Raw genomic sequence first — 22,717 nt, forward strand, 5'->3', positions numbered from 1 at the left:
TAAACGCTGAATCATGCACGCGGCAATGTTGTTTTTGGCGACATGTCATCTGGACCCGTTCACTCTTGCCGGCGGGCCAGCCTGAATGGGTGAACGGGGACATTGTTCCGGGATATACACGGATGACCAGCTCAGGGTGGGGACGGTGAAGGGGGAGAAGGTTAGCTTTATAATGGAAGCAGAGGTTCTGAAATCTAGGCCGCACAAACCACGCCCCGCGGTAGGTTTCTGATCACATCTGAGATCCAGTATAAGGTGCCCAGCGGAGCAAAAGTGCTTAGCCGGGATAGCCAACGCTACTCGACGGTCTTTCTCCCTCGTCCTGATGCCTGCTGAGTCCCCTCCCCGATTGAATGCTGCTGCTCGCCACCGTCGTGCCACACGTAACGAGTCCGCTGAGCTAAAAACAGATCTAGTCTCTGCTCGCGAAATTGAGCTGAAACGGAGCAGAGGGGAGATCTCGTGCGCGGAATGCCGTAGGTGCGATCATCGCACTCCGAGTCTGCGCTTTTGAGGAGCGCAAGCTTACCCCTGACACTGACTCGTCTTCCTGACCTGTCCGAATCTAGATTGAAGGTGAGCTCGACGGCGACACTGGAAGGATTGCTCAGCGCCTCATTATGGAATGCTCAGATCCGTTGTGACAAGTCCATACCATGCCAATCATGCCAGGTGCGTCTTGGGTTATACCCGCGCTAGAAACCGAAACTCATTCGCGCGTTCAGCGGAGGGGCTGTGCTTCGCTCTGCCCGAATGGTGTGTCCTTTTTCTCTCTCAGGCAGGTTTCGACGATCTAATCGAAGGTTCAGGAAGTCTCGCCACAGGACAGGGGACCCGGTCCGAGCTTTCGACCCTACACCTCGTCGTTTTACCTAATACAGGGTTTGCACAGATTCGTGTTGGCCGCCACAGAGCATCTACATCGTCGAATAGCGAAGATGAGTGAGCGGGTACGGCAAGTGGAAGATGCTCTCGCCATTCTGCAAGCGAAGTGCTCAAACCAGCCACATCCATTGCTCTCCGGTGGCCGAGCTTCCAGTGTAGACCCTGATGATGATTCTCCGGATCTGGAGCCAGCCCAGACAAGCCCTCTCAATGTCACTGACACTTTCGGAATGCTCTCGATATCAAATTCTGGTGTTTCCACCTTTTTTGGCCCCACAGGAGGCGTAGAGGTATGTTCATGATCCATCTCATTTGGGTCTTCACTCACAAGGGTGAACAGTATCTTCTCATAGTGAGCATCTCTCTACATGACATCTTACGCCATAATCTGACCTCTTAATCAGAACGACAGTAACATGTCCCCAGGCGGGGAAAGCGATCCCGTTGATAGACATGACTCCCTCAGCCCTGCCCCAGAAGGGTTGATACGATTCTCAGATGCGTTCCCGTTCACGCCTTTAGACCCTCCACATGCAATCATGGAGCTCATTCGGAGCTACCTGCCATCGTATGAACGAGCCTGCTACCTCGGCGATATTTTCCTCGAGCATGCAGGCTGGATGTTCAGCAGCCTTCCCCGGGATCAACTCGTAGATGAGATGATACCATTCTACTACAGGGAGGCCAACAAACCCCTTCCGTCTATCGACTACAGCGGCGCTCACAGTTTAGCACTCTTGCTTTTCACTTTCGCAGCAGGCGCACTCTGCGATCCCGAACAAGAGACATATAATGCGGAAGCGGCACACTTCTATCAGCTAGCGCGAGCGGCCCTTTGCCTGGAGTCCGTCTGGGTGAAACCATCCTTGATGACAATCCAAGTGCTCCATATGCACAGCGTCTACACTGCGATGGTCGAAAACCCACACGAGTCGGGAGACACTGACATGGCAGTGTCCTGGGGCATGGTTACGCTGGCCTGTACAGTTGCAATGAGCGTACGTCTGTTCATTTCTGAGTGGGTCATCTCACTGAGACAGTGTCGGACTAGATGGGCTTGCGTAAGTCGAGCATGGTATGGCAAGCTGATTAGGTTGACGAATGATTACGGCGATAGATCGGGATAGTGCTAGATGGGACTTGCCTAAGTTCATGGTCGAAAGACGCCGCCTTGTGTTTTGGAATATCTTCCAGGCAGATTCGTGGCAGGTCAGTGGCGAACTCCATATATCAGCACTCCGGAGCTGATCGCGGGCCCTGTAGAGCCTTACGACTGGCAGACCTCCGTCATTCGTACGGACCTACATTGACTGCAAATATCCTCGAGGTGATTATAATCTAGGGAAAGATTTTGATCTATCAGACTGTAAGCGGATCTCTCGGCGGGGGTCTAGGAAAGTGTCTCTAATCAGTTGTATCTGTCCGCGCGTCAGTCGAGATCTGGTTCACCCACTTTGCATTCCAATGTGTCGCGGACGTCGCCATGAAAACCCTCGCGGCGGAGCCTCCCTCCTACGAGACTATCATGGAGTTGGACAAGCAAGTACGTGAGTTCCAGATCTCACCTGGGGCAATTGCACTTGTCGAGGGCTTGGAACCAGCATCTGCACCCGACATTGAACCTACCAACATCGCTACATCGATGCAAAACTTTGTAGCAGCGCACTCGCGCGAAGTCCGTAAGTGGGTTTTGGGACGTGAGCAAAGGTGAATCCCTGACCACGCACGTTTTTCTTTACAGTATTGCTTTATATACACCGCGCCTTCTTCGCGCAAGCTCTCATCGATCACCCTAAGAATCCTGTCAGAAGTGAATATGCGCATTCTTACCTCACAGCGTATCGCTGCGCTCGCACTATCGTAAAGATGATCCGTGGGCAGTATGCACAATATCCTGGCGTCTGTTCGCGTATCTGGCCCATCTGGACATATGGATTCTCGGCAACTGTGAGTGCATCAGATTCTCAGCCGGCGGCCGTCCCCTGAGCTTGTTTTCAGGTGGTTCTTGGGATGGTCGTCACACGAAGTCCACAATCGCCGTTAGCTACAGAGGCAATGATAGAGCTGAGTTCAGCGTGTGAGTTGTTCACGCAGGCGGGGCGGCACAATCGCCGCGCTGCTAAGGCTTTGGCAAGTTGTATCCCGTATAGCACAGTACCATTGCGTAACCATCCATGCGTGCTCTGTAGGGGATCCTGTTGAGGCTGCAAGACAAAGCGCGGAATGCGTTGGCTACCGCTCAGCCCACTCTGCCGGTTGCTCTGGATCCCAAAAGCGAACAAGAGCGTGTCAAGACTGAGATGGATCAAGATCAGCTAGAAATATTCGCTGGTCGGAAGGCGTCTACTGCCAAGCAGTCATCACAATGGTCTATGCAGTCGCGACATTCCCAGAACGCGTCTTCATCCTCTCACCTGTCATATACCCCTCCGCGTCCACAAGAACAGCTATACCCATCGCCCGGTCAAAACAATTGGCTGCCGCAGCAACTTGATGTCCCTCAGTATAGTGTCCCTGCCGGAACATCGTGGTATCGAGCCGGTAGTTATACCCAGACGGCGCCTGACTATGGGTGGACGAATCAAGGTCACGCTTACCCTACCATGCTCCCTCATGCCGGAAACATGGTTCCTTCCGGATCACCTCTGCCTGTAGGCGGCGCTCAGCAATATCGTCATGCGAGTCAGGTGTACCCCGGTCCGTCTGGACTCCACATGCCTCAACCGGCACAGCAGTATCCTCACACCCAACTTGTCGACCCCGCATCCCGAGGAAACGCGAGCCTCGATGCGAGATGGACCTCATTCATACACGAAGAGGGATGTCTTGATGACGGGAATTTCAGGCCATGAGAACGCATAGGGACAATTGTTATCGCTTTGATTGCTTTCGCTGTACGTACGTTGTGAGCTGCCTTCGGCTATGTAATTGTGCTGGACATTCTACGATCTCTGGGTCCACGTAGTGTACCGTGGGCTTGGCTTTATATGCTATCACATATGTCTTCCACTGCTTTGAAATGTGTAATCTGATTTTCGTCTATGTATGCACTGGACTGTAGGACCCTGCGGCCTGCCATTGGCAAGTCGGCATGTTCTGTCGGAGCGTGAATCGGAGATTTCATTCCATTGCTGATTGATTGGCATTTGAAGCGCCGGCACCGCACATGTGCTCCTGGGATCCGGGCAAAGTCTCTACAGTACGCCGGCTTTACACGCCCGCTTGCATTCCTCTCTTACTAACTCAGTCGACCCATATTATGCGCACAACTTGACTCGCGGCAACGGACTTTTTACGACCATATATTCTCAACATCCCCCTAATTGGCCGAAGGTCTCCTAAACCACTATCCGTCGTCTGGACTATCTTCTTCAATATCTATGCCGGCGGAGCGGGGTACAGAAACGCGACGGGCAGCACGAAAGCAGAGCAGCCCCAATGATGAGGAAATTGAAGTGAAACGAGCCCGCGGCGAAATCTCTTGCGCAGAATGCAGGCGGTATGTTTGCACGAGTCATTTAAAAATGCAGCACAGTGGACTTTTATATGACTTCAGACTGAAACTCAAGTGTGACAAGAAGCTTCCCTGTGGATCCTGCGTCCGCAGGGGCTGCACCTCCATATGCCCCAACGGTATGTTGCGTGAATGCCATGTTTGAGATGCCTGAAGTCACGGTTGCACAGGTAGTCTCTCTGCTGGACAGGGGACGAGGTGAGCATTACTATGTTGGGGTGGACGCCACAAATGTAACAGTTTAAAGATTCATTCTCGCCGATACCGAGCAATTGCATCGGAAGATCTCTGAAATGAGCGAACGAATCCGACAGCTCGAGGATGTAGTTGCTCTCTTCCAAGCCGGCATATCCAATGAGAGGCATCCGTTACTGCGGGACGAGCTGCTGACAATTAAGTTTGGGCCCGAGGTTCGCCGGACTGTGGATGAAGAAAATACCAGAGAGAAGCTGTCCCAGTCAATCGACGCTCTTGGAACGCTCACAATAGGTGACCACGGCGAGACAAAGTACTTTGGCCGGTCGGGCGGTTCGGAGGTAAGTCATTCTCACATGCATTGATTGTATGTTATGTTCATCTATAAATAATCAGTCCTTGTTCTTGGCAAGTGTCTCATCAAGCGGCAATGATGATTTCAATTTACAGTTTATGCTGATAGGTGAACACGCCCCCCGACGGTGATGACAGCGATATGCTCCAGATGTCTGCTGATTTGGAGAATATCGGACTCTCTTTCCCACTTGCCATTGTTGATGACGGTCACGATGCAATACTGGACAGGCTAGAAGCTCAGCTACCTCCCCGGCCTCGAGCCTGGTCGCTCTGTGAAGCCTACATTGCTCACTTCACATGGTGGTTTAGACCTATCAAGCGAGACGAACTGGTAGATGACATCATGACGCCGATATACACTACAGTCAATACTGGTCGTCCCCGGCAATGGCATCATCCCTCCGAGCTGGACTCTGGTCGCTGTCCTCACCTCCTGGCTGTCCTATACTTCGTGCTGGCGATCGGCGCTCTGGTCGACTTGACGCTCCCGGCTTGTAGTGCTGAGGCAGAGAAGTACTATCGGTTGGGTCGAGCTGCTCTGTCCTTGCGATCTATGCTAGACTCTCCCGAGATTGAGACTGTTCAAGCGGTCTCCCTCATGGCAGCATACCATAGTATATGCACCTCGCGTTACAGCGTGGAGAGTGCATGGTCCTTGATCTCTTCTGCTGTCAAGCTTGCACAGAGTGTATGTAGACAATAACATCATGGAAGTGCATGGGAATTGACATTGTTATGGCACCAGGTCGGATTGCGTGAGTTATTGCCCCTCTCGCGGTCGTGTGAACCGAGAATTCATGACGACATAGATCGTGACAGCAAGCAATGGAATCTTGATGAGAAGAACGTGCAGAGGCGGCGGAACCTATTCTGGGAGATACGTTTATTCGAGATGATTCATGCACGTTCTGTCGCTGGTTTTGCAATTGTAGGCTCACACTGGTCAATAGTGCATTGCGCTCGGTCGTCCCCCGTCCATTAGTCCCGCGCACATCGACTGCGAACTCCCAATTGATGACGAGGAGTCTGTATCAGAAACGGGTGAAACGCTCCAGGGATGTGAGTTACCCGATCGCGAAGTATTGTGTTTGCGTGGCCCGCTGATCGCCGTGGTGTAATCTAGTTTGGCACTTCAAGATGGTCTTCGCGACGGAGATCTATGCTCCGGTCGTGGAGAACATGCTCTCTGCAAAGCCTCCGAGTTATGCCACTATTCTTGACCTTGACAGGAGAATACGACAAATACAGCTCCCTGCTGTCAAGCTGTATCTAAGGCCAGACGATGACGATTACAACAACCCATCTTTGTGCATGAAGAGCTACATGATGTCGCATTATCGCTCCCTGAGTGAGTATATGCGCGTGTTGCCGCGGGATGTTCCGCTCATGGACGTTTGTGAACAGCGATGATCCACATTCACAGGACGTTCTTCGCTCAGGCGCTGCTTGATAATCCAGCCAGCCCCCTATCCAGCCCATACGCGCCTTCCTTCCTCTCAGCGAATCGTTGTGCCTCCATTCTTCTGAAGTCGTTCATCCACCATCACGAACGGTGCGGAGCTCTCTGCGGTAGGTTCTGGGGAATGTGGACCCATGCGTTCTCTGCTGCAGTAAGCCGGTGTGCTCATTCTCGTAATCTACATCTCATAGTCTGAACCTGATAGATCATTATCGGGGCTACTGTGTCTCGCATGCCGCAATCGAGCCTGGCACCAAGTGCACTCATGGAACTTGAACTCGCAATCGAGGTTTTCCAGAGAGGCGTCAATCAGTCCCTCCGGGCTCGCCAAGGACTGGTGCGTAGCTTGCGAGCTTTGTGTGCTTAACTTGTTCATTATGAAAGTGCCCGTATTCTAGCCGATCTTGCTTAGGCTGAAGGAGAGAGCGACAGGTGCATATCAAGGTTATCGGGACCGTCATAATCCCGCATCAATTCCACAACCGAAGATCACCGAGGAGTACCAGAATGCGCTCGCGATCTTTGGTGGTCAGACTCGCGTGCTGCCGGCCAAGGCACTGTCCAGAAAGCGACGCTCACGAGGGCTGTCCGGGACTCCAAAGGACTCGAGTACAAGCACTTCCAGCTCACAAGCGCATTCCCCTCCCTCGCCGTCAGCCTCCGTATCAACACCCAGCGAGAACGGCGGTACCCCCGCCCCCGACGTGCACCCATGCCTGATGATGTACCTATCGCAGGTCCCCACATCGTCACCCTTCCAGACCGCGGATCTCTCACAGGTCCTGCACACCGCTCCCACAACAAATACGTTGCCACCAATGCCACCTGTAATGCCGGAGCCCGCCATGCCTCCTCCAGGCACGGAAATGCAGACCCCTGCCCTGCCGCAGGGCGATCTGGACTTCCTCAACAGTTTGCTGAGCAATCCGCAGTACCAGGGGCTGCCGGAGATCCCACAGAATTACGACGCGCAGCTGCCAATGGAGATGTTCAATAATATGGATATGCCTGCCTTCTCAGGCGACGTCATCATGAGTGACCAGTGGATGTCGCTTATGCAGGAGACGGGCATTCTCGACAACGTCGAAAATCTCACGCAGGAGAACGGGTTCACTCCCAACATCTTCTCATTCTAGCATCCAGACACCCATATCCCCCATGCCCTCAACAATGTAAGATCCGCACGTTGCGCTGCCTGACCTGTTGTTGTTGTATCGGCCTGTTGTCTGTCGAATACAGTACCTTACCCTGAGCACTCATAGTTATATCCACACGTGATGTCTTTTGCGGGGTAGATAGAACTAATACTGCCCACCACTATGTAGTATTATATCTCTCACATATCTCAGCTACGTCCATGACCATCTCATCGCAACCCCACTGCCCGACGATACTGATACCCACCGGCCATGCATCCATTCCATGTCCGGCCGGGACGCTGATCGCGGGCAAGCCCGCTAACGACGCAGGCACGGTGAGGACATCCTGCACGTATGCACCCAAGTCATGGTCTGCATCAGTCGAAGAGGGTAACCGTGGCGCCGTGCGTATTGCAGAGGGATGTAGGAGCACATGTACACCGGTGAAATCGGGGTTGGATTGTGACGTCGAATTGAGGACGTTCGGTACACAGAACACGCGGTCAAAATCCGCGCATATGAGCTTGCGTACGCGCTGCGCCTGCAGGAAGTAGTTGTCGAATGCACTGTCGCGATCGATCAATCAACGAGCTACCCGGAGAACATTTTAAGTACCTACTCCGCTGTGAGAGCATATGTGCCAAGGAGTATCCGCTTTTGGACTTCTTTGCCAAAACCCGCGGACCGCGAGTGGGCATACACCTTCGCCGTTTTCGTTTTATCCGTGCCGGGAGGCGGGTCGATGTAGGTACCTGAGAGGATGTTTCGATGGGATTATAGCTATGAATGGGGAAGCCGTGCTCACCATACTCGATACCGTCGTATCGAGCAAGATTGCTGCTTGCTTCTGCGCTGGATATAACGTAGTAAGCGCTAAGAGCATACCGCGTCGATGGAAGGGATACGGGAACAATGGAGGCTCCACGCGCTCTCAACGTTTCTAGAACGCGGCGTACAGGTTGGACGATATGAGAGTCCATGTCGGAGGGGAAGTATTCCTTTCTGGTAGTCAGTCACTGCGACGGGATGGCAGAGCGTGTGGTGGCACCTGAGGAACACCTATGCGCAGTCCTGAGAGTGGACTGTCTAGCGAGTATTCCTGGTGTTTATCACGTTCTTCCGCTGCCCGAAGCCTTGTAGCTGGCCTGGCAGCGGTGGGGTCCTTGGTATCGTACACCGACAGGACGTCTGTGAACGTAAAGAGTTTCCAATGGCGTCATGAAACAATGAATACTTACTGTACGTCTTTCTTACATCGCGTACCGTCCGTGCCATTACGCCGACACAGTCCAGGCTGTCCGCGTAGGACACGACCCCCCATCTAACGCGGGCTAAGCATTGATGTAAACATACGTCCTGTACGCTTACCTGCTGACTAGACCATATGATGGTTTGAGGCCGACAACTCCACAGTAGGAAGCGGGCAGACGGATAGAGCCACCAGTGTCCGTGGCGAGTGCACTTTCCTTCATCTCTCTATTAGTCTTCGCTTCCGCTGACTCGACTAGAAACTTACGCATCACACATTCCAACAGCAACAGCCGCAGCACTCCCACCAGAGCTACCGCCCGCAGACCGACGCTCACGATCTGTCCAGGAGACACTACTGTCTGGAGGCTGGTATGGATTAATGACGGGACCGTGCACGGAGTACATGTTCAAGGATCTTTGTCGGGTGTGAGATCTGGCAACTCTGACAGTAATACGTACGCACCCCATGCCAAACTCGTCGCAGTTTGTCTTGCCGGAAATGTACGCACCGCCGTCCTGGAGTAACTTCACGACAGTAGCATCAAAAGGCGATATGAAGTCAAGCAGCATAGCAGAGGAGCAGGTTGTAGGCATAGAGGACGTGCATATGTTGTCTTTGACGGCTACAGAGAAACCGCTCAGAGGTAGTCCTCCAGTTACAGGAAAACCATCAGAAGCAATGTAGACGAGAGCATTGACACTGGTGTTCAGCTCCTTCAAGGACGAGCCTGAGAGATGGGAAATCTGACTTGCATGTCGTCGAGTTGACCCTAAATGTCGCAGATGAGAACAACCGTGCCGCGCATTTCGTAGCATGTTCGCGCGACGAACGCGTCTAGCTGACGCGCGCATAAGAGGTTATTTGGCTTTGTTGTCCAAGGGCTTTGGATCCTAACAACAACAAATATCATTTCGCCCATTCAGGAAATCACAGATCTCTAAATTCCAAATTCTAAAATGTCGCCCAATGTCGCTGCTGCTCCTCAAAAGTACAAGAGGGCCAAGTTCGCGCCCAAACTATTCAAAGCCGCGGCGGAAGGACTGAACCATGTACCTCATTCTGTTGTCTCCGTGAAGGGCAAGGAGCGCGCCTCGACACATGCAGAGGACTCACCCAAGCGGAAGGCAAAAGCAAAAGCTACGACCAAGAAAGAGGACACGCCGGAGGCACTACCATCGACGTTCAAAATCATCGCTGGCTCATACGAGAAGTTGCTCTACGGCCTTGAGGGCTCTTCTGCTGCTGCTGGCTCGAGTTACACCTTTTCCTTCAAGCCTGTCTTTATATTTCCCGCACACATTTCTTCTGTACGCGCCGTTGCCGCATCGCCACAAGGGGGAAAGTGGCTTGCAACCGGGAGTGGAGATGAGATCGTCAAGGTATGGGATTTGCGCAGGCGGAAAGAGATTGGAGGTCTCATGCACCACGAAGGTATGTTGCATTGCGCAAAGTCTGCTGTTATCCCTGCCATTAATTCCGAGATCGCCAGGCTCGATTACACACCTCGAGTTCCCCTCTCGATCCCATCTTCTGTCGGCCTCCGAGGATGGCACACTGTGTCTTTTCCATGCCAGAGATTGGGCCGTGTTGCGCTCATTAAAAGGTCATAAAGGCCGCGTGAATTCTGTTGCCGTCCATCCTTCGGGAAAGGTTGCACTTAGCGTAGGGAAGGACAGAACACTACGGATGTGGGATCTGATGCGGGGCAAAGGCTCGGCGAGTACAAAACTTGGAAAGGGTACGTCTCATCACGCTTGTTCTGGTCGCGGGATGTTGACATGGCATACAGAGGCTGAGGTGGTCCGTTGGTCCACCGATGGGTCACTCTTCGTAGTGCTGACACAATCTACCATTGATATCTACAATACTGTGTGTCCTTATTCTTTTCATGGGTAGCGTCTCGCTGACATTGGCACATAGGACATGTCTCTATTGCACACAATTACTCACCCATCACGGCTACACAGCGTAAAGTTCTGCAAACGAGTCGTTGGTGATGGAGAGGTCCTCCTCGTAGCAGCCGAAGACAAAAAAGTGTCCGTATACGATATCCCGTTCGATGTGATGTCCACGCCTACGATCGTCGCTGAAATGGTCGGACATGCCAATCGGTTCGTGCCATCGTGACTATCCCTCGTTGTGCAAAAGTGACAATGCAGAGCAGAGTCAAAGCAGTGGAAACGCTTGCCATCGCACTACCCCACTCCGCGTCCGACCGACAGTCAACCACAGTTGTCAGCACAATATCGTCGGACGGGAAAATCCGTCTCTATGACATGGCAGCCCTCCCATCGTCATCGAATGGGAAGGTAGTGCTGCAGCCTGTAGCAGAATATGACACAAAGGGAACCCGACTAACCTGCCTTGCCATGGCCGACGGCGAGGTCGCGAAAAACGCGGTGAATAGCAAGCGCAAACGCGATGTAGACGATGTCGATGAGAGTAGTGGAGATGAGGATGGTGTGTGGGTCTCGCAACAAGAAGAGGGTAGCAAGGACGACGAAGACGAGGATGAGGAGGACGAGTAGGTCGTGCGCCATTGATACATCGAGAACGTGTACGGGTTCTACATGAAGTCGATGGCTCTCTTGCGTCCCCGTAGCGGACCTGCCTGCTTCTCAGCTGCGCCATTGAGCGAACTCGGCGCCGTGTCTACAACTGGTAGAGGCTCAGCGACAGGTGGCGGGTTCACCGGTAAGCTCTTCGCAACCTCGGGCGGCGGCGCCTCAACCCACATGCTGTCGTCCTCTTCCTCCACCTTTGACTCCTTCCGCTTCTTCTTCTTGTGCTCGCCATCCTTGTCCCGCGTCTTCTCCTTCTCCTTGTGCGATATTGGTGCGCCGAGGTTTGGCCCGAAGCCGTCCTCTTCGACATCGAACGACAGCGTGGCCTTACTGGCCTTCTTTTTCTTCTCCTTGTCCTTCTTTCCCGTGCCTTTGCCCTTGTCTTTGCGTGTTTCGCGGCCTGCACGCGGCACGAATGTGGGCTTAAAGGATGCTAGGTCGACCTTCTCCGCCTGGCCAGAGAATGGCACAGGACCGTTCGACTGAGGTTCATACGACGGAACAGGGTCGCTGCTCAGAGCAAGATGTGATGGCACCGACTCAGTCTTGACTACTCCTCCGTCGCTGCTGACTGCACGCGCAGGAATATCCAAGGTAGGTTCATCTTCAACATTACCGTCTGCATCCTCGTCGTCGCTGTCTTCATCGTCGCTGGCGAAAATCGCTTTGAAAATGTTCATCGCAGGCCGCTCGTACGTCAGCGTGTCCCGCCCCTGGTCCTCATCGTCGCCGAGGCCGACTTTCGCCAGGTCTCGTGGACCGTCCCTCCGCGGCGCGTCCCCGCTCACCGTACCATCCGTGATTGTGCCGGCGACGGGCGTGGTCGCCGAAGGTGTGGCAGCATTCGCTCCGCCCGCACCTTGTTGCCCGGCGCCCATGGCAGCCGCTGTGGGCATGAACTCTGAGCCTGCGCCGCCCACCTCGCCGCTCATGTCCACCTCGGGATCTTTCACGCCGAATCGCTTGCACAGTAGCCGCGCGGGCTGCCAGGGATGTACCTCGCGCGTCAGCGGGCCATACATCCCGAGCCGCACCGCGCCCATGCGTGGATCATCATCCTTCTCCTCTTCCTGCTCCTCCTTCGTGCCAGAATCAGAGGCGGACCCGGGTGTGGGCTGGTACAGCCCCTCGACAACCGTGGGCCCCGACTCAACGATGGCGGCGCTCCGGAAGCGACCCGCCATCGCAGCCGAGAGTGGCTTGAACACTGTCGCGGCCTTGGCATAATCCTCAAGCTCCTTATTGAAGTCTTCGATGCTTTGGGGTGGGAGCGGCCCGAGGCTCAACGTGGGTGCGCCGGACGAGTCAGTGCGATTGGCCTGGAAAGTAAGAAATGCGGTGTACCGAGATTGCTTGACAGGGTCCGCAGTAAAGGGCTGGAAGCCATGCAAGGCAGCCTTAGCGACGGAGGGGTGAAGTTCGGGAACGTAGATCTCGCCTGGGCGGCGGGATGGTGCGGGAGCGGGCGAAGGGGAGGCGAGAGCCGGTTTTGCGGGCGGTGGAGGCGCGTTCTTGATATTTTGGAGGCGCTCTCTGTCTTTCTGCGACATGTAGTCGAACACTGAACGAGGCTTTTGGGGCAATGGGGTCTCGCCGAGCATCGCGCCCCTCTGCAGACGTCACATGAGTTTGCTACTCACGAGCGGAAGGGATTGCGAAGGCCAGCTCACCTCGTCCGCAGACATAAAGCTATCCTTCCATGCCGCGTGCGTCGTCGGTGTCGGCTTGGGTTGAACAACCTGGACATTCTCTTTGTTCTTCTCCTGCTCCCAGACACGTCGCGGGTTCGGCTTCCACCCTGGAGGGATCTCGGGTAGGGGGAACCTGATAGGCATACGTGTTATCAGCCAATGCCAATCATTTTGCATACAGGAGGTCCGCACCATCGATCCTCAGCAACAGGCCGGTCCGACAGCACGAATCCCTTGAGCACGGGTCGCCCATCGTTGAACGTCTGTGTCACGCTCGCCAAGGTCACTTTCTTGTCATGCAGGATGTCAGAGCGATCCCTTATAGCCAGATATGGGTTGACACTCACTGATGGTCGGGTTCCTGCATATTGCCTCGAAGGGCCCATAGTGATATCCCGCCCGTCATCCTCCTCCATGATGTCAAACGCCATTCGCGATCGACCCTGCCGACCTGTGCTCATGTCATACACATCTAGATCGTCCTCGTCCGCGTCGTTCAGCGCGCCGAGGCCAAAGCCAGCTGCACACGTCAAAGAATATGAGTACATACAACCGCACGAACACATTGAGCACGCACCCGCCAAACTCGGTCCCTGAGACCTGCCCGCATCACCGCTCACGCTCTCCTCCAGCCGCATTCCAGGTACATATCCCACCCCGTGAGAGTTGTCCTTCCGCGGCGCGAGCAGCACAGACGTGTCGCGCCTAGGGAATAGGTGTTTCTTCGCCTCTTCGTCCTCCTCATCGTCCCCACCTGTCTCGCGTGAAGGGTCCATAAATCCCGCATCCTGTGCCTTGCGTTGTGCGTAAGTAAGTCGCGGGCCAATGCCCTGGCCGAGGCGCCAACCCATTTTCTTGAGGATGCGCGCACCAATAGAGTCCGTGGGCGCAGGTGCGAGCGAGGCCTCGAGCGCGGCCGTCATTGGGCTACATGCGCAGGTTAAACATAATGCGAAGTAGTGTAAAACTAGCCAGAACTCACTCTTTCTCTGAATCCTCCGCTCCTGTCCGCCGTCGCAGCTCGGCCTCCGTATCACCAAACTCCATCTCCTCGTTCTCATCGACGAGCTTGCGACTCTCACGGAGTTCGGCAAGATCTTCTTCATCCATGAAATCTTCTGGGCGTGCAGCCTTCGCCTTCGCGCGATCGGAGCGAGACGAGATAAATGTAGATGGTGCCCATCCTAAGTGGCGGCAGGGTTGGATAACCAAGTAGGAGAGGCATACACAGACTGCGTACCTTCTTTGGATCCAACAGAGTTGAAGTAGCCGGCGGAGAATCCACCTGTGAATGCGCCATGTAGCCTGCGACGCCCCTTTTCATCTCTGACCTATCACAGATATGAGCAAGTTGACGATAAGACCGCAATGCAATGAGAGGACGGGGTAGGTAACGCACCTCCTGCTTCCATAGCGGCACGAACTCCCCGGTGTCCTTCGACTTTTCCAACGGAGGAAGTGGCGTCCCAATCTGCCAGACCCGCATGTCTTTAGCTTTCCCGGGGTACGATGTATACCACATATAATAACGTACCAGGCAGAAGGATTCATTCGCCTTCGAGCTTGACGGGTCAACGCCGAGGTCGTTCAGCTTCCTTTTGAGCCGGCTTGTCATCTTCACCGATGCAGCTGCTTAGTCAAGCAACAATGTATGTCGCAGAAAGGTGAGTATGACGAATGAATTTTGTGGAAGGGAGATGAGCACTCAGAAGAACGAGAGTACGAGTGTGTATTAGCAGGCGCTGTAGTCGTGGATGAGCTCAGAGATCGAGATCTGCCACGTGATGCGCTCGATCGCCGACGCGCCACTTTCGCGTCGTTCGTCGACGAGCAGCGCGACCGCCGCAGTGCGCTTCTTGCTCCGAGTCCCTTCGTCCGACCCTTCAGCGCCGTTCTGCTTTTCAATCGATTCTTAACTTACGTGATACTTCCAGCACGCCTCAACGTCGTCCGGCGTCAGTATACAATGCAGACTCTGAAGTCACGAAGACCTGAGTGGTCGCCATCCTGTAGACTGAGACGAGATGTTCGCTCGCCTAGGCTGATATTTCCCTTATAGATATATCAGCGTCGCCGTCACGTACTTGCTCTCAGTGGTCAATTGCGGGTGGACTACATGACAAACGGACAGCATCAGGTAAAACCTAAACGCGACTATCTCAAGATGACCAGGATGCTGCGCATTCCCACGTCGAGTATGCTCTCTGATCTATCACCGTCCAGAACACCTATAGAATTGCACCTGTCCAGTCTGTGACATCTCCACCCACGTCTTTTTGCAGGTGTTATATAGTTCGGCGGGACGTGGTCAATGCTTCCATATAGCTCAACTACACGCGAAGGCGAAAACAAAACATCAAGGACACATCGTTATTGTTTGAATGTCGTTATAACAGTGCGGACATATGCTTTACACTGTTGACAACAACATTGCTAAGGTGAGTGCCTTGACGCTTTATTGACGTGCGAACACAGTAGTGTCGTTCTCATGTTCGCAATAATTTCACTGATCGCCGTTCTCACTCCGTGCAGGGCGCAGGTAAAGACCGCTTTCGCGCTTTGCACACACACCTCTGTTAACCTCTAGGCGCGCAATGTTGTGTTGCCACCCGGCTTACTTCATAGAATATATGTAAGTAAACTAGCTAGTCCCTTCGCGATTGGTCCTGATATCCATTCTCTTCTCCCGCGTGCACTCCAAGAACGTCACCCTAGATTCTTGTGAACGAAGCAGTGCCTGCCTCCATGTTCTTGGCAGAGGAGCACAGGGCCCAGCTGACCGTCACTCTCTCCACACTGATGAGCACGAAGCGCCAGTGCCGAGGCACCGCACGTCTTTGGCAAACAGTACGAACCTTGGGAGCGCTACGCCAGCATACCACGCAATGTCAGATATTGATCATCACTACCGCTATCAGCCAAAAGCCCTACTTGCTGGCATGCTCCTCTATGCAATACGCCGTCAGGCACGAGGCCAAACCTACGTGCACTTGATATCGTACGTACGGCAGATTAACTCCCACCGCTGTCAAAACATTGGCACCATTCGGCTCTTCAATCAGGGGTTACACCGTGACAGCCAGCCGACGAAATGACTGCAGGCAGCGCCTGGCCAGAGGGCCCTCGTTTCCTATCGGTTCAACGAATGTGGGTAAGACTGAAGACTTTGGCGAGACTCCCATCTCGCCCGCGCCAGCCGCCACTGGCATGGGACGCCAGACATCTGCGCGCACGCACTATCCATATCCTCCCCTTACCTGGTTCTTCCCCGCCCGACGCTGGCGGCTGAAGTCGTCGTTCGTCAAAGAAGCCTGCAATTCTCTGGGCAGCCTGAGCGCGATCCAACGGTCCTTATCTTGTGCCTTGCAGGATCGACGGTGATCTCGCTTAGCGACCTGTCTCTGCGTGCTTCGTGATGGTGCCCGTCGAGCTGTTACCTCTCGTTGCGGGGCGTACCTTGATGTTATCGCGATCCCCTAGGCCGGCGTAGTCTCTTCTCGCGATGCCTTCGAGCGAATGCATTTGCATGGCCGATGTCCGGTCAATATGTCTGGACAAGTGGCTACCAAGAGCGTCTGGAGTGTGAACACATTTTTTGACAGCTTTACTAATGCTCCGTGTAAACCGTACTTGAAAGGATGTCACGATGTTGTCTTCTTGAGCCGGGCTCTGATACAGTAATTCAATTGCCATACATGTGCAGGCTGCGCATACATTAGCAATAATCATACGGTGATTTTGTCCTTGCGAGAAAATGTTGGAAATCGTCGATATGCCCGCGCCGCACGCGTCACACGATCCACTTACACCCGGTTGGGGTGCAGGGGCGCGTCAACTTGGGGCTCAACATTGTCGACTGCTTCTCTGGCAACGCCTCGGTGCCCCCTGGTGACCTCACGCCCGACGCAACGTCGGTAATGCCTTATATGTTGATGCGCGGTGCTAGAGGGCGTATCGAGATGATCGAGAGTTTCGTGGTTGCGCAATCGCGACGAACCTGAGACACGGTTCGAAGCTCGTGCCTAGCGATCGCGCACCGCGAAGCACCCGCGCCGAAATGCTGGGCATAGTTGCATGCACGCGTTGACAGCCTGTTGGAGCAGCTGGTATAGACTGGGTACGAGGGCGATGGAGTTACGGTGTCGACATTTGGGACGTCGGGGCCGGAGTTGTGTAATGTGACAACGGTTGGTCAAAAAACGCTGGCGATTTGGCATGTGGAGATCACAAGTTGTGACGTGCTGGAGGGAGATGATGGGGTTGAACGTTTGAAGATTGGCCCATGCGGCGGGCGTTTAGATAAGTGCTGGCGGGGCCCAAAGTTGCGCGCAGCACCATTTTGGCTCCGCCTGGGGCTGGCGGGGTGGTGCGCACGAGTAGGGGGCGCATTGTCTGTACTTTCTGTGGGCACACGACCACCTCCCGGAAGCTGAACTGGAATGAGTCGTTGGTGGTTGTGGGTGTGCAGGCCCGCGGAGTCTGGGTGAGATTCGCTGGCGATGATTGGCTGGAAAGGGCATGGAGGCGCGCAGTCGGGCGGGCGCTTATCTCAGAAACGGGCGCCTGTGTGCGCTAGGCACCGATTGCCAGATCGCAGAGGGCGCGAATACGATGTCCCTGTCGATGAGATCGCGGGCACCGACACGCCAAGTCTGAGCACATCCGAAGGCCGTCCGAGGCTATCGCGTCGTGGCCGCTCGAGGAGGGAGCGCAGAGGTCGAGGACACTCTGGAGGCAAAAAGCCTGTTCGGGGCAGACTGGTTTGCGGGGGAATCCGCGAGAGGCACCAACGCGGGGGGCATCAGGACATCTGAGTTTGTGGCGACGAAAGCAACAGATCTGTCGGTGGCGCCGCTTACCGAAGTCTTATCGGCGAAGTTTTCCACCGCCCCCGGCTCGGCCCCATCTACACACGCTCCCACACGCTGCCCGGTTATATGCAGGCGCTTCACATGGCGCCCCCGGACCTCTCCCCGTTTTCTTCGTTTCGTCTTCACGACCTTTTTACTCTTCGTTCACGACATACGCCCCCTCCGCCATGGAGGAGAACAGCATCTACCCAGTGCCCCTCGACGAGAAACAGGATACCTCGTCCTCCGTCGAGAAGGGCAGCGCCCAAGAGTATGTCGTCCAGGATGACCCCCGCCTCCATTTCTCGGAGGTCGACCTCGACAAGGTCCAGCGTCGCCTCAAGCAGCGCCATGTACAGATGATTGCTGTATGTATTACTTTGTGTATCCGCCCCGCCTAGCCGCTCACTGGCGCTCGCGATCGCGCAACATCCCGATTACGTTGTATTCTAGATTGCCGGTACGCTAGGTACTGGTCTCTTCCTTGGGTCCGGCCACGCCCTCCAAGGTGCAGGCCCTCTCGGTGCCCTCATTGCCTACGGCCTTGTTGGAACCGTCGGCTATGCTACTCTTTGCAGTTTGGGAGAAATGACGGCGTTCGCGCCCATTTCCGGTACCTTCCCCCATTATGCTACGCGTTGGGCAGACCCCGCACTAGGTTTTGCACTAGGGTTTGTAACGCCATTTCCCCCTTCAGAGCATTAAATTCTAAGTGCGTTTTTTGCAGGTGGAATTATTTCTACACCAGTGCCATCTCAACACCTGTTGAAATCACGGCAGCGGGCATCTTGATCACATTCTGGGACCCTGATGTAAGTCTCTTTTGTCCGGGTAGTCAGTTGCGACGCTCAAACGAATTTCCTCCACAAGCTTGGACATCAAGCGGCATACACCGCCGCCATCACCGTCTGTGTCTGTGCAATCAACATCTTTGGTGTCCGGTGGTTTGGTGAAGCTGAATTCTTCTTCTCCATCATCAAAAGTACGCGTCCAAAAATCCGTCATAGTCCCTTTGTCGTGGATCCTCATGTTCTCCTGGTGATCCGCAGTCTGTCTGATCACCCTGCTCATTATTGCGGGCCTGGTCATTGATCTCGGTGGTGGCCCGAATCATGAACGCATTGGTTTCCGCGTATGTGTGATTTCTTCGCAAAAATGCAGCTGCGGCAGCTGAGCTTCATGCGGTAATAGTACTGGAAGAACCCCGGCGCAGTTGCTGGCGCGGGTCTGGAGCCCAAGCACCCTGGTTTGGACAGATTCCTGGGCATCCTGTCCGTCATCGTCCAAGCCGCATTCTCGTACCAGGGTATGGAGCTTGTCGCTATGTATGCATATTCAAATATTTATCCGTGAGATACCACTGATGTCTGTTAACGTGCGAATGCAGCGCTGCGTCCGAGACAGAAAGCCCACGACGAAATATCGCCAAGGCCGTCCGTCGTGTCTTCTGGCGTATCCTGGTTTTCTACGTGAGCCCCACATCCTCGCTTTCATGCGTTGCCTGGCAGAACGCGCTGACCATCTGTCCGGCAGATGCTCGGCATTCTCATTACGGGCATGCTTGTGCCGTACAACGACCCCAACCTGCTCTCGGAATCCGGAACCGCCGCTGAGTCACCGTACGTGATTGCCATGGAGCGCGCGGGCATCAGTGTGCTCCCGCACATTATCAACGCGTGTGTGTTCACGAGCGCGTTTTCTGCGGGCAACTCGTTCCTGTTCTCGGCCTCGCGTATCCTGTACGGTCTCGCGCTGCGCGGGCAGGCGCCACGCTTCTTGACGTACTGCACGAAGAAGGGGCTGCCGATCGCTGCAGTGCTCGTCAGCGCGTGCTTCGCGTGGCTGTCGTTCATGAACGTCTCGAGCGGTGCGGAGACGGTGTTCACGTGGCTCGTGAACTTGTCGACAACGGGCGGGTTTTTCTCGTGGGGCGCTATGAATGTGACGTATTTGCGTTTCTGTGCGTATACTTTTTTTCCCTTTTTTTATACTCGCAATAGAGCTGACTGCATATATGCGCGCAGATGCGGGCTTGAAGGCTCAGGGCTTTGACCGCCGGACGTTCTCGTACTGGAATCGCCTGCAGCCCTTCCTTGCGTGGTGGGCGATTTTCTGGCTGACGATCTTTATCCTCATCAATGGCTTCGCTGTGTTCTGGGCCTTCAACGCGTCGGACTTCCTCACGGACTGTACGTATCTATTATATTTGGCCTGCTCCATTTCCACTATTCTCCTGGGACTCTTTCCCGGAGAGTTCGCATTATCCGTTGCTGCTGCATCTAGGGAGCGAAGGCTAATCGTTTTATGCGATGAACAGATATCAACGTCCCAATTTTCCTTGGGTTGTACGTATTCTGGAAGCTCTTCAAGCGCACCAAGGCGTGGCGCGTAGACGAGATGGACTTCGTCACGGTGCGTGCTGACATCGTGTAGTGCGACTTATAGACTAATACTGAGTGACACTCTACAGGCCATCCCATCTATCGAGGAGACAGAAATACCCGAGGTCCCGGCAACGACGATCTGGGGCAAGATTGCGGCAGTCATCTTCTGAGCACCTCCCTCCATCCCCTCCATCCTCCATCCCCATCCTCTCCCCATCCTCGGAGGCACATATACCGCTCTCCCTTTACTCTCACAGAATACACAAATTACGTGCGCTGCCGCCTATCGTCGAGCGCATACGGACTGAGATATGTGGCCTACATATTCGACCCCATATATGTACTGTACGCAAGATACCTCGATGTTGGTGTAATATGAACTGGTGGTTGGGCGTGCTGTGTAGGCGTTGTCGACCGGGGAATTGGAGCAGCCCGCTGTGTGTGTGGATCTTAGAGTACATGGTGTATTAGGTCTTGCGTAATATATAACTTCTTACAACATCATGCCGTGTGCGAGCGATCTGTAGTCCCTGCAACCCACGTAGTCCGTGGCACTATATCTGTGTATTTACTACTACGGGCTCTCTTGCTTGGAGACAGATGGCAACTTCCGGAATTTGGCTTGCATCCAGACACGATACATCTTGAGCTGCCTTTTCCGATTCACGATCAAGCGACGGTCAACACCGAGCTGCTCTATCGAGAATAGCTGGGGATTACTGCCAGACGAAGCATGTAGCAGGGAAGGATGGATGGAAGAGGTGCTCAAAGGTATGGGAGGGACGGTTGTGGTGGTAGAAGGAGAGTCTGAGGGCCCGTCATTAGCGGATGGGGATGCCGGAGCGTCAGGAGGGGTAGAAGGACTCGGCGTCGCGAACGGGGAGGAAGCAGAGTCGCTCTGGGCGCCATCATCGGTCTCTTCAACGACCTGCACGGCGCTGTGAGAGTGCGCTGATTTTGGTGCATGCGAGCCGGTAAAAAGCAGAGCTAGCTCGTCTGTGCCAACGCCAGTAAATATCCACTGGCATGCACCGCTTAGTGGGGAACTGACCAAGGTCGAAGAAGTACACCCTGGTCTTGTCACCGCGAATGTAAAAGTTGTCTTCGAGCAGTCGGCCGCCCTTGAAGCGTAGTTGCGTAAGATCGTAGCGGCCGTAGTCACGGAGCAACACCATGCCTCCCGGTTTGAGCATCTGGAGGCTGCTTAGTCGCTTTTTAAGTACTCATGATTGAAGAGCTACTGACTTTATGTACGTTCGAAACGGCACGACGCCATTCAGACGGGTGAAGGGCGCTGAGCACGAATATGAGGATGATTATGTCGACACTCTCGGGCTCGACCTCGGATGGTAGTTGATCTGACGACAGATCCCATACGGCAGCTTTGATAGAGCCCGCCGGAGGAGATATGTAAAGTGGATTTGTCTGTCGGCGGGTAAGCAAATCAAATAGCTCAGGGTGTGAGGAAAAGTGTATGTCATACTTGGACAAGTTTCACCGCGTGTGACGAGTAGTCATACGCGCGCAGCTGAAGTTGAGGATTTGTATTTGCTGACAGGAGCGGGAAGACGGCGTTACCAGCGCCTACATATATGTGAGAATACTTTCAAGTGTGGGTATCAAGGCACATACCGCATCCTATTTCTGCAATAGTCATAAGGCCGGCCTGGGGATTCGGTCAGGGATAGCGATATTGGACCATGAGCGGTTCTCAGACCTCAAGTTCGGCAGCTTTCACGAGTTCAGGAAATTCTAGGTGCAACCTGAATTATCTCATGAGACGTGGAGGCAGAGAGTGAGTGACATGATGCGTGCCATTTTCTATTGCGAAAGAAGTTGTTTGCATTCATTTTGTAGAAATTGTCCCTGTCGAGAACTAAGATTGACTATGCCTGCGCCGTGTGTGCAAAGCAAAGCATACCAGTGTTTCGCAGGTTTCTCATTATACTTTGAGCGTTCAGTTTCCGGCACGGGGGCTAATTTTTGCCTAGCGAGTGCGGACGCTATGGCTTCTTGTTGATCGTCGGGAGGCGGGACATGATCCCACGCATTTTGACTCCAAACATTAGCTTCGTCTGTGAGGAACCTGACTTGATCTGTTCGGTAACCGCGTCCGAAGGCACTTCAAATACCAAAAATCTTGAACCCGCGACTCACCTGGATCCGAAGGGCGGTTTTTCGGCGGTCACATCGTGCACAGAGGAAGCTATGCGGGATGTCTTTGAGCTGCTTGCCTGCATCATGACAGTAGATGTGTTTGATTGTCTGTTCTGCGCTTGTAGTATCGTAGATGCTTGTACTTGAACGTGTAGAAATCACTGTGGCTTAAGTTGCAGAATACTAATCATAAGAAGAATCGGGAATTTGTGATGGATATCTCGATTTATCTAATCGATCTTTGTCCTGACACCCGAAATGGTAATATGG

At 54.0% G+C, this 22,717-nt stretch overlaps 7 protein-coding genes across 7 annotated transcripts; 4 read left to right on the plus strand and 3 right to left on the minus strand.

Annotated features, from left to right (window-relative positions):
- Nucleotides 1-325: 325 nt before the first annotated feature.
- POSPLADRAFT_1179636 (hypothetical protein) lies at nt 326-3,930 on the plus strand (the record flags this gene model as incomplete). The annotated part of the gene is made up of 12 exons (XM_024488686.1): nt 326-480; nt 612-672; nt 726-760; nt 814-837; nt 893-1,175; nt 1,290-1,887; nt 2,003-2,094; nt 2,149-2,251; nt 2,319-2,564; nt 2,627-2,832; nt 2,884-3,015; nt 3,075-3,930. The coding sequence occupies 12 exons, from the start codon at nt 326-328 to the stop codon at nt 3,735-3,737; spliced, it is 2,598 nt and encodes an 865-aa protein (XP_024340830.1). The 3' UTR covers nt 3,738-3,930.
- Nucleotides 3,931-4,265: 335 nt separating this feature from the next.
- On the plus strand, nt 4,266-7,774 carry POSPLADRAFT_1179638 (hypothetical protein; the record flags this gene model as incomplete). The annotated part of the gene is made up of 11 exons (XM_024488687.1): nt 4,266-4,384; nt 4,442-4,522; nt 4,574-4,597; nt 4,647-4,935; nt 5,058-5,643; nt 5,761-5,861; nt 5,902-6,010; nt 6,075-6,299; nt 6,356-6,561; nt 6,616-6,747; nt 6,809-7,774. 11 exons carry the CDS (start codon nt 4,266-4,268, stop codon nt 7,544-7,546), a joined length of 2,610 nt encoding a protein of 869 aa, XP_024340831.1. The 3' UTR covers nt 7,547-7,774.
- Nucleotides 7,728-9,616, minus strand: POSPLADRAFT_1137807 (hypothetical protein; the record flags this gene model as incomplete). Its single annotated transcript, XM_024484836.1, has 8 exons — nt 7,728-8,115; nt 8,169-8,301; nt 8,355-8,547; nt 8,598-8,737; nt 8,788-8,870; nt 8,918-9,010; nt 9,066-9,215; nt 9,264-9,616. The coding sequence occupies 8 exons, from the start codon at nt 9,614-9,616 to the stop codon at nt 7,728-7,730; spliced, it is 1,533 nt and encodes a 510-aa protein (XP_024340832.1).
- Nucleotides 9,617-9,757: 141 nt separating this feature from the next.
- On the plus strand, nt 9,758-11,774 carry POSPLADRAFT_1065418 (hypothetical protein; the record flags this gene model as incomplete). Its single annotated transcript, XM_024481943.1, has 6 exons — nt 9,758-9,850; nt 9,878-10,232; nt 10,291-10,539; nt 10,591-10,670; nt 10,722-10,912; nt 10,966-11,774. 6 exons carry the CDS (start codon nt 9,758-9,760, stop codon nt 11,327-11,329), a joined length of 1,332 nt encoding a protein of 443 aa, XP_024340833.1. The 3' UTR covers nt 11,330-11,774.
- Nucleotides 11,010-14,671, minus strand: POSPLADRAFT_1179643 (hypothetical protein; the record flags this gene model as incomplete). Its single annotated transcript, XM_024488688.1, has 8 exons — nt 11,010-11,904; nt 11,977-12,975; nt 13,006-13,189; nt 13,249-13,576; nt 13,634-13,983; nt 14,039-14,240; nt 14,297-14,387; nt 14,456-14,671. The coding sequence occupies 8 exons, from the start codon at nt 14,669-14,671 to the stop codon at nt 11,368-11,370; spliced, it is 2,907 nt and encodes a 968-aa protein (XP_024340834.1). The 3' UTR covers nt 11,010-11,367.
- A 3,423-nt stretch (nt 14,672-18,094) lies between these two features.
- On the plus strand, nt 18,095-20,460 carry POSPLADRAFT_1045172 (hypothetical protein; the record flags this gene model as incomplete). The annotated part of the gene is made up of 11 exons (XM_024478693.1): nt 18,095-18,274; nt 18,360-18,577; nt 18,634-18,718; nt 18,777-18,888; nt 18,956-19,038; nt 19,098-19,231; nt 19,294-19,375; nt 19,440-19,866; nt 19,931-20,095; nt 20,224-20,318; nt 20,377-20,460. The coding sequence occupies 11 exons, from the start codon at nt 18,095-18,097 to the stop codon at nt 20,458-20,460; spliced, it is 1,665 nt and encodes a 554-aa protein (XP_024340835.1).
- Nucleotides 20,461-20,864: 404 nt separating this feature from the next.
- Nucleotides 20,865-22,533, minus strand: POSPLADRAFT_1045173 (hypothetical protein; the record flags this gene model as incomplete). The annotated part of the gene is made up of 9 exons (XM_024478694.1): nt 20,865-21,286; nt 21,342-21,483; nt 21,536-21,715; nt 21,774-21,874; nt 21,923-21,956; nt 22,008-22,053; nt 22,106-22,156; nt 22,212-22,376; nt 22,448-22,533. 9 exons carry the CDS (start codon nt 22,531-22,533, stop codon nt 20,865-20,867), a joined length of 1,227 nt encoding a protein of 408 aa, XP_024340836.1.
- Nucleotides 22,534-22,717: the final 184 nt, after the last annotated feature.

The sequence above is a fragment of the Postia placenta genome, assembly GCF_002117355.1.
Source record: "Postia placenta MAD-698-R-SB12 unplaced genomic scaffold POSPLAscaffold_4, whole genome shotgun sequence".
NCBI lineage: Eukaryota > Fungi > Basidiomycota > Agaricomycetes > Polyporales > Adustoporiaceae > Rhodonia > Rhodonia placenta.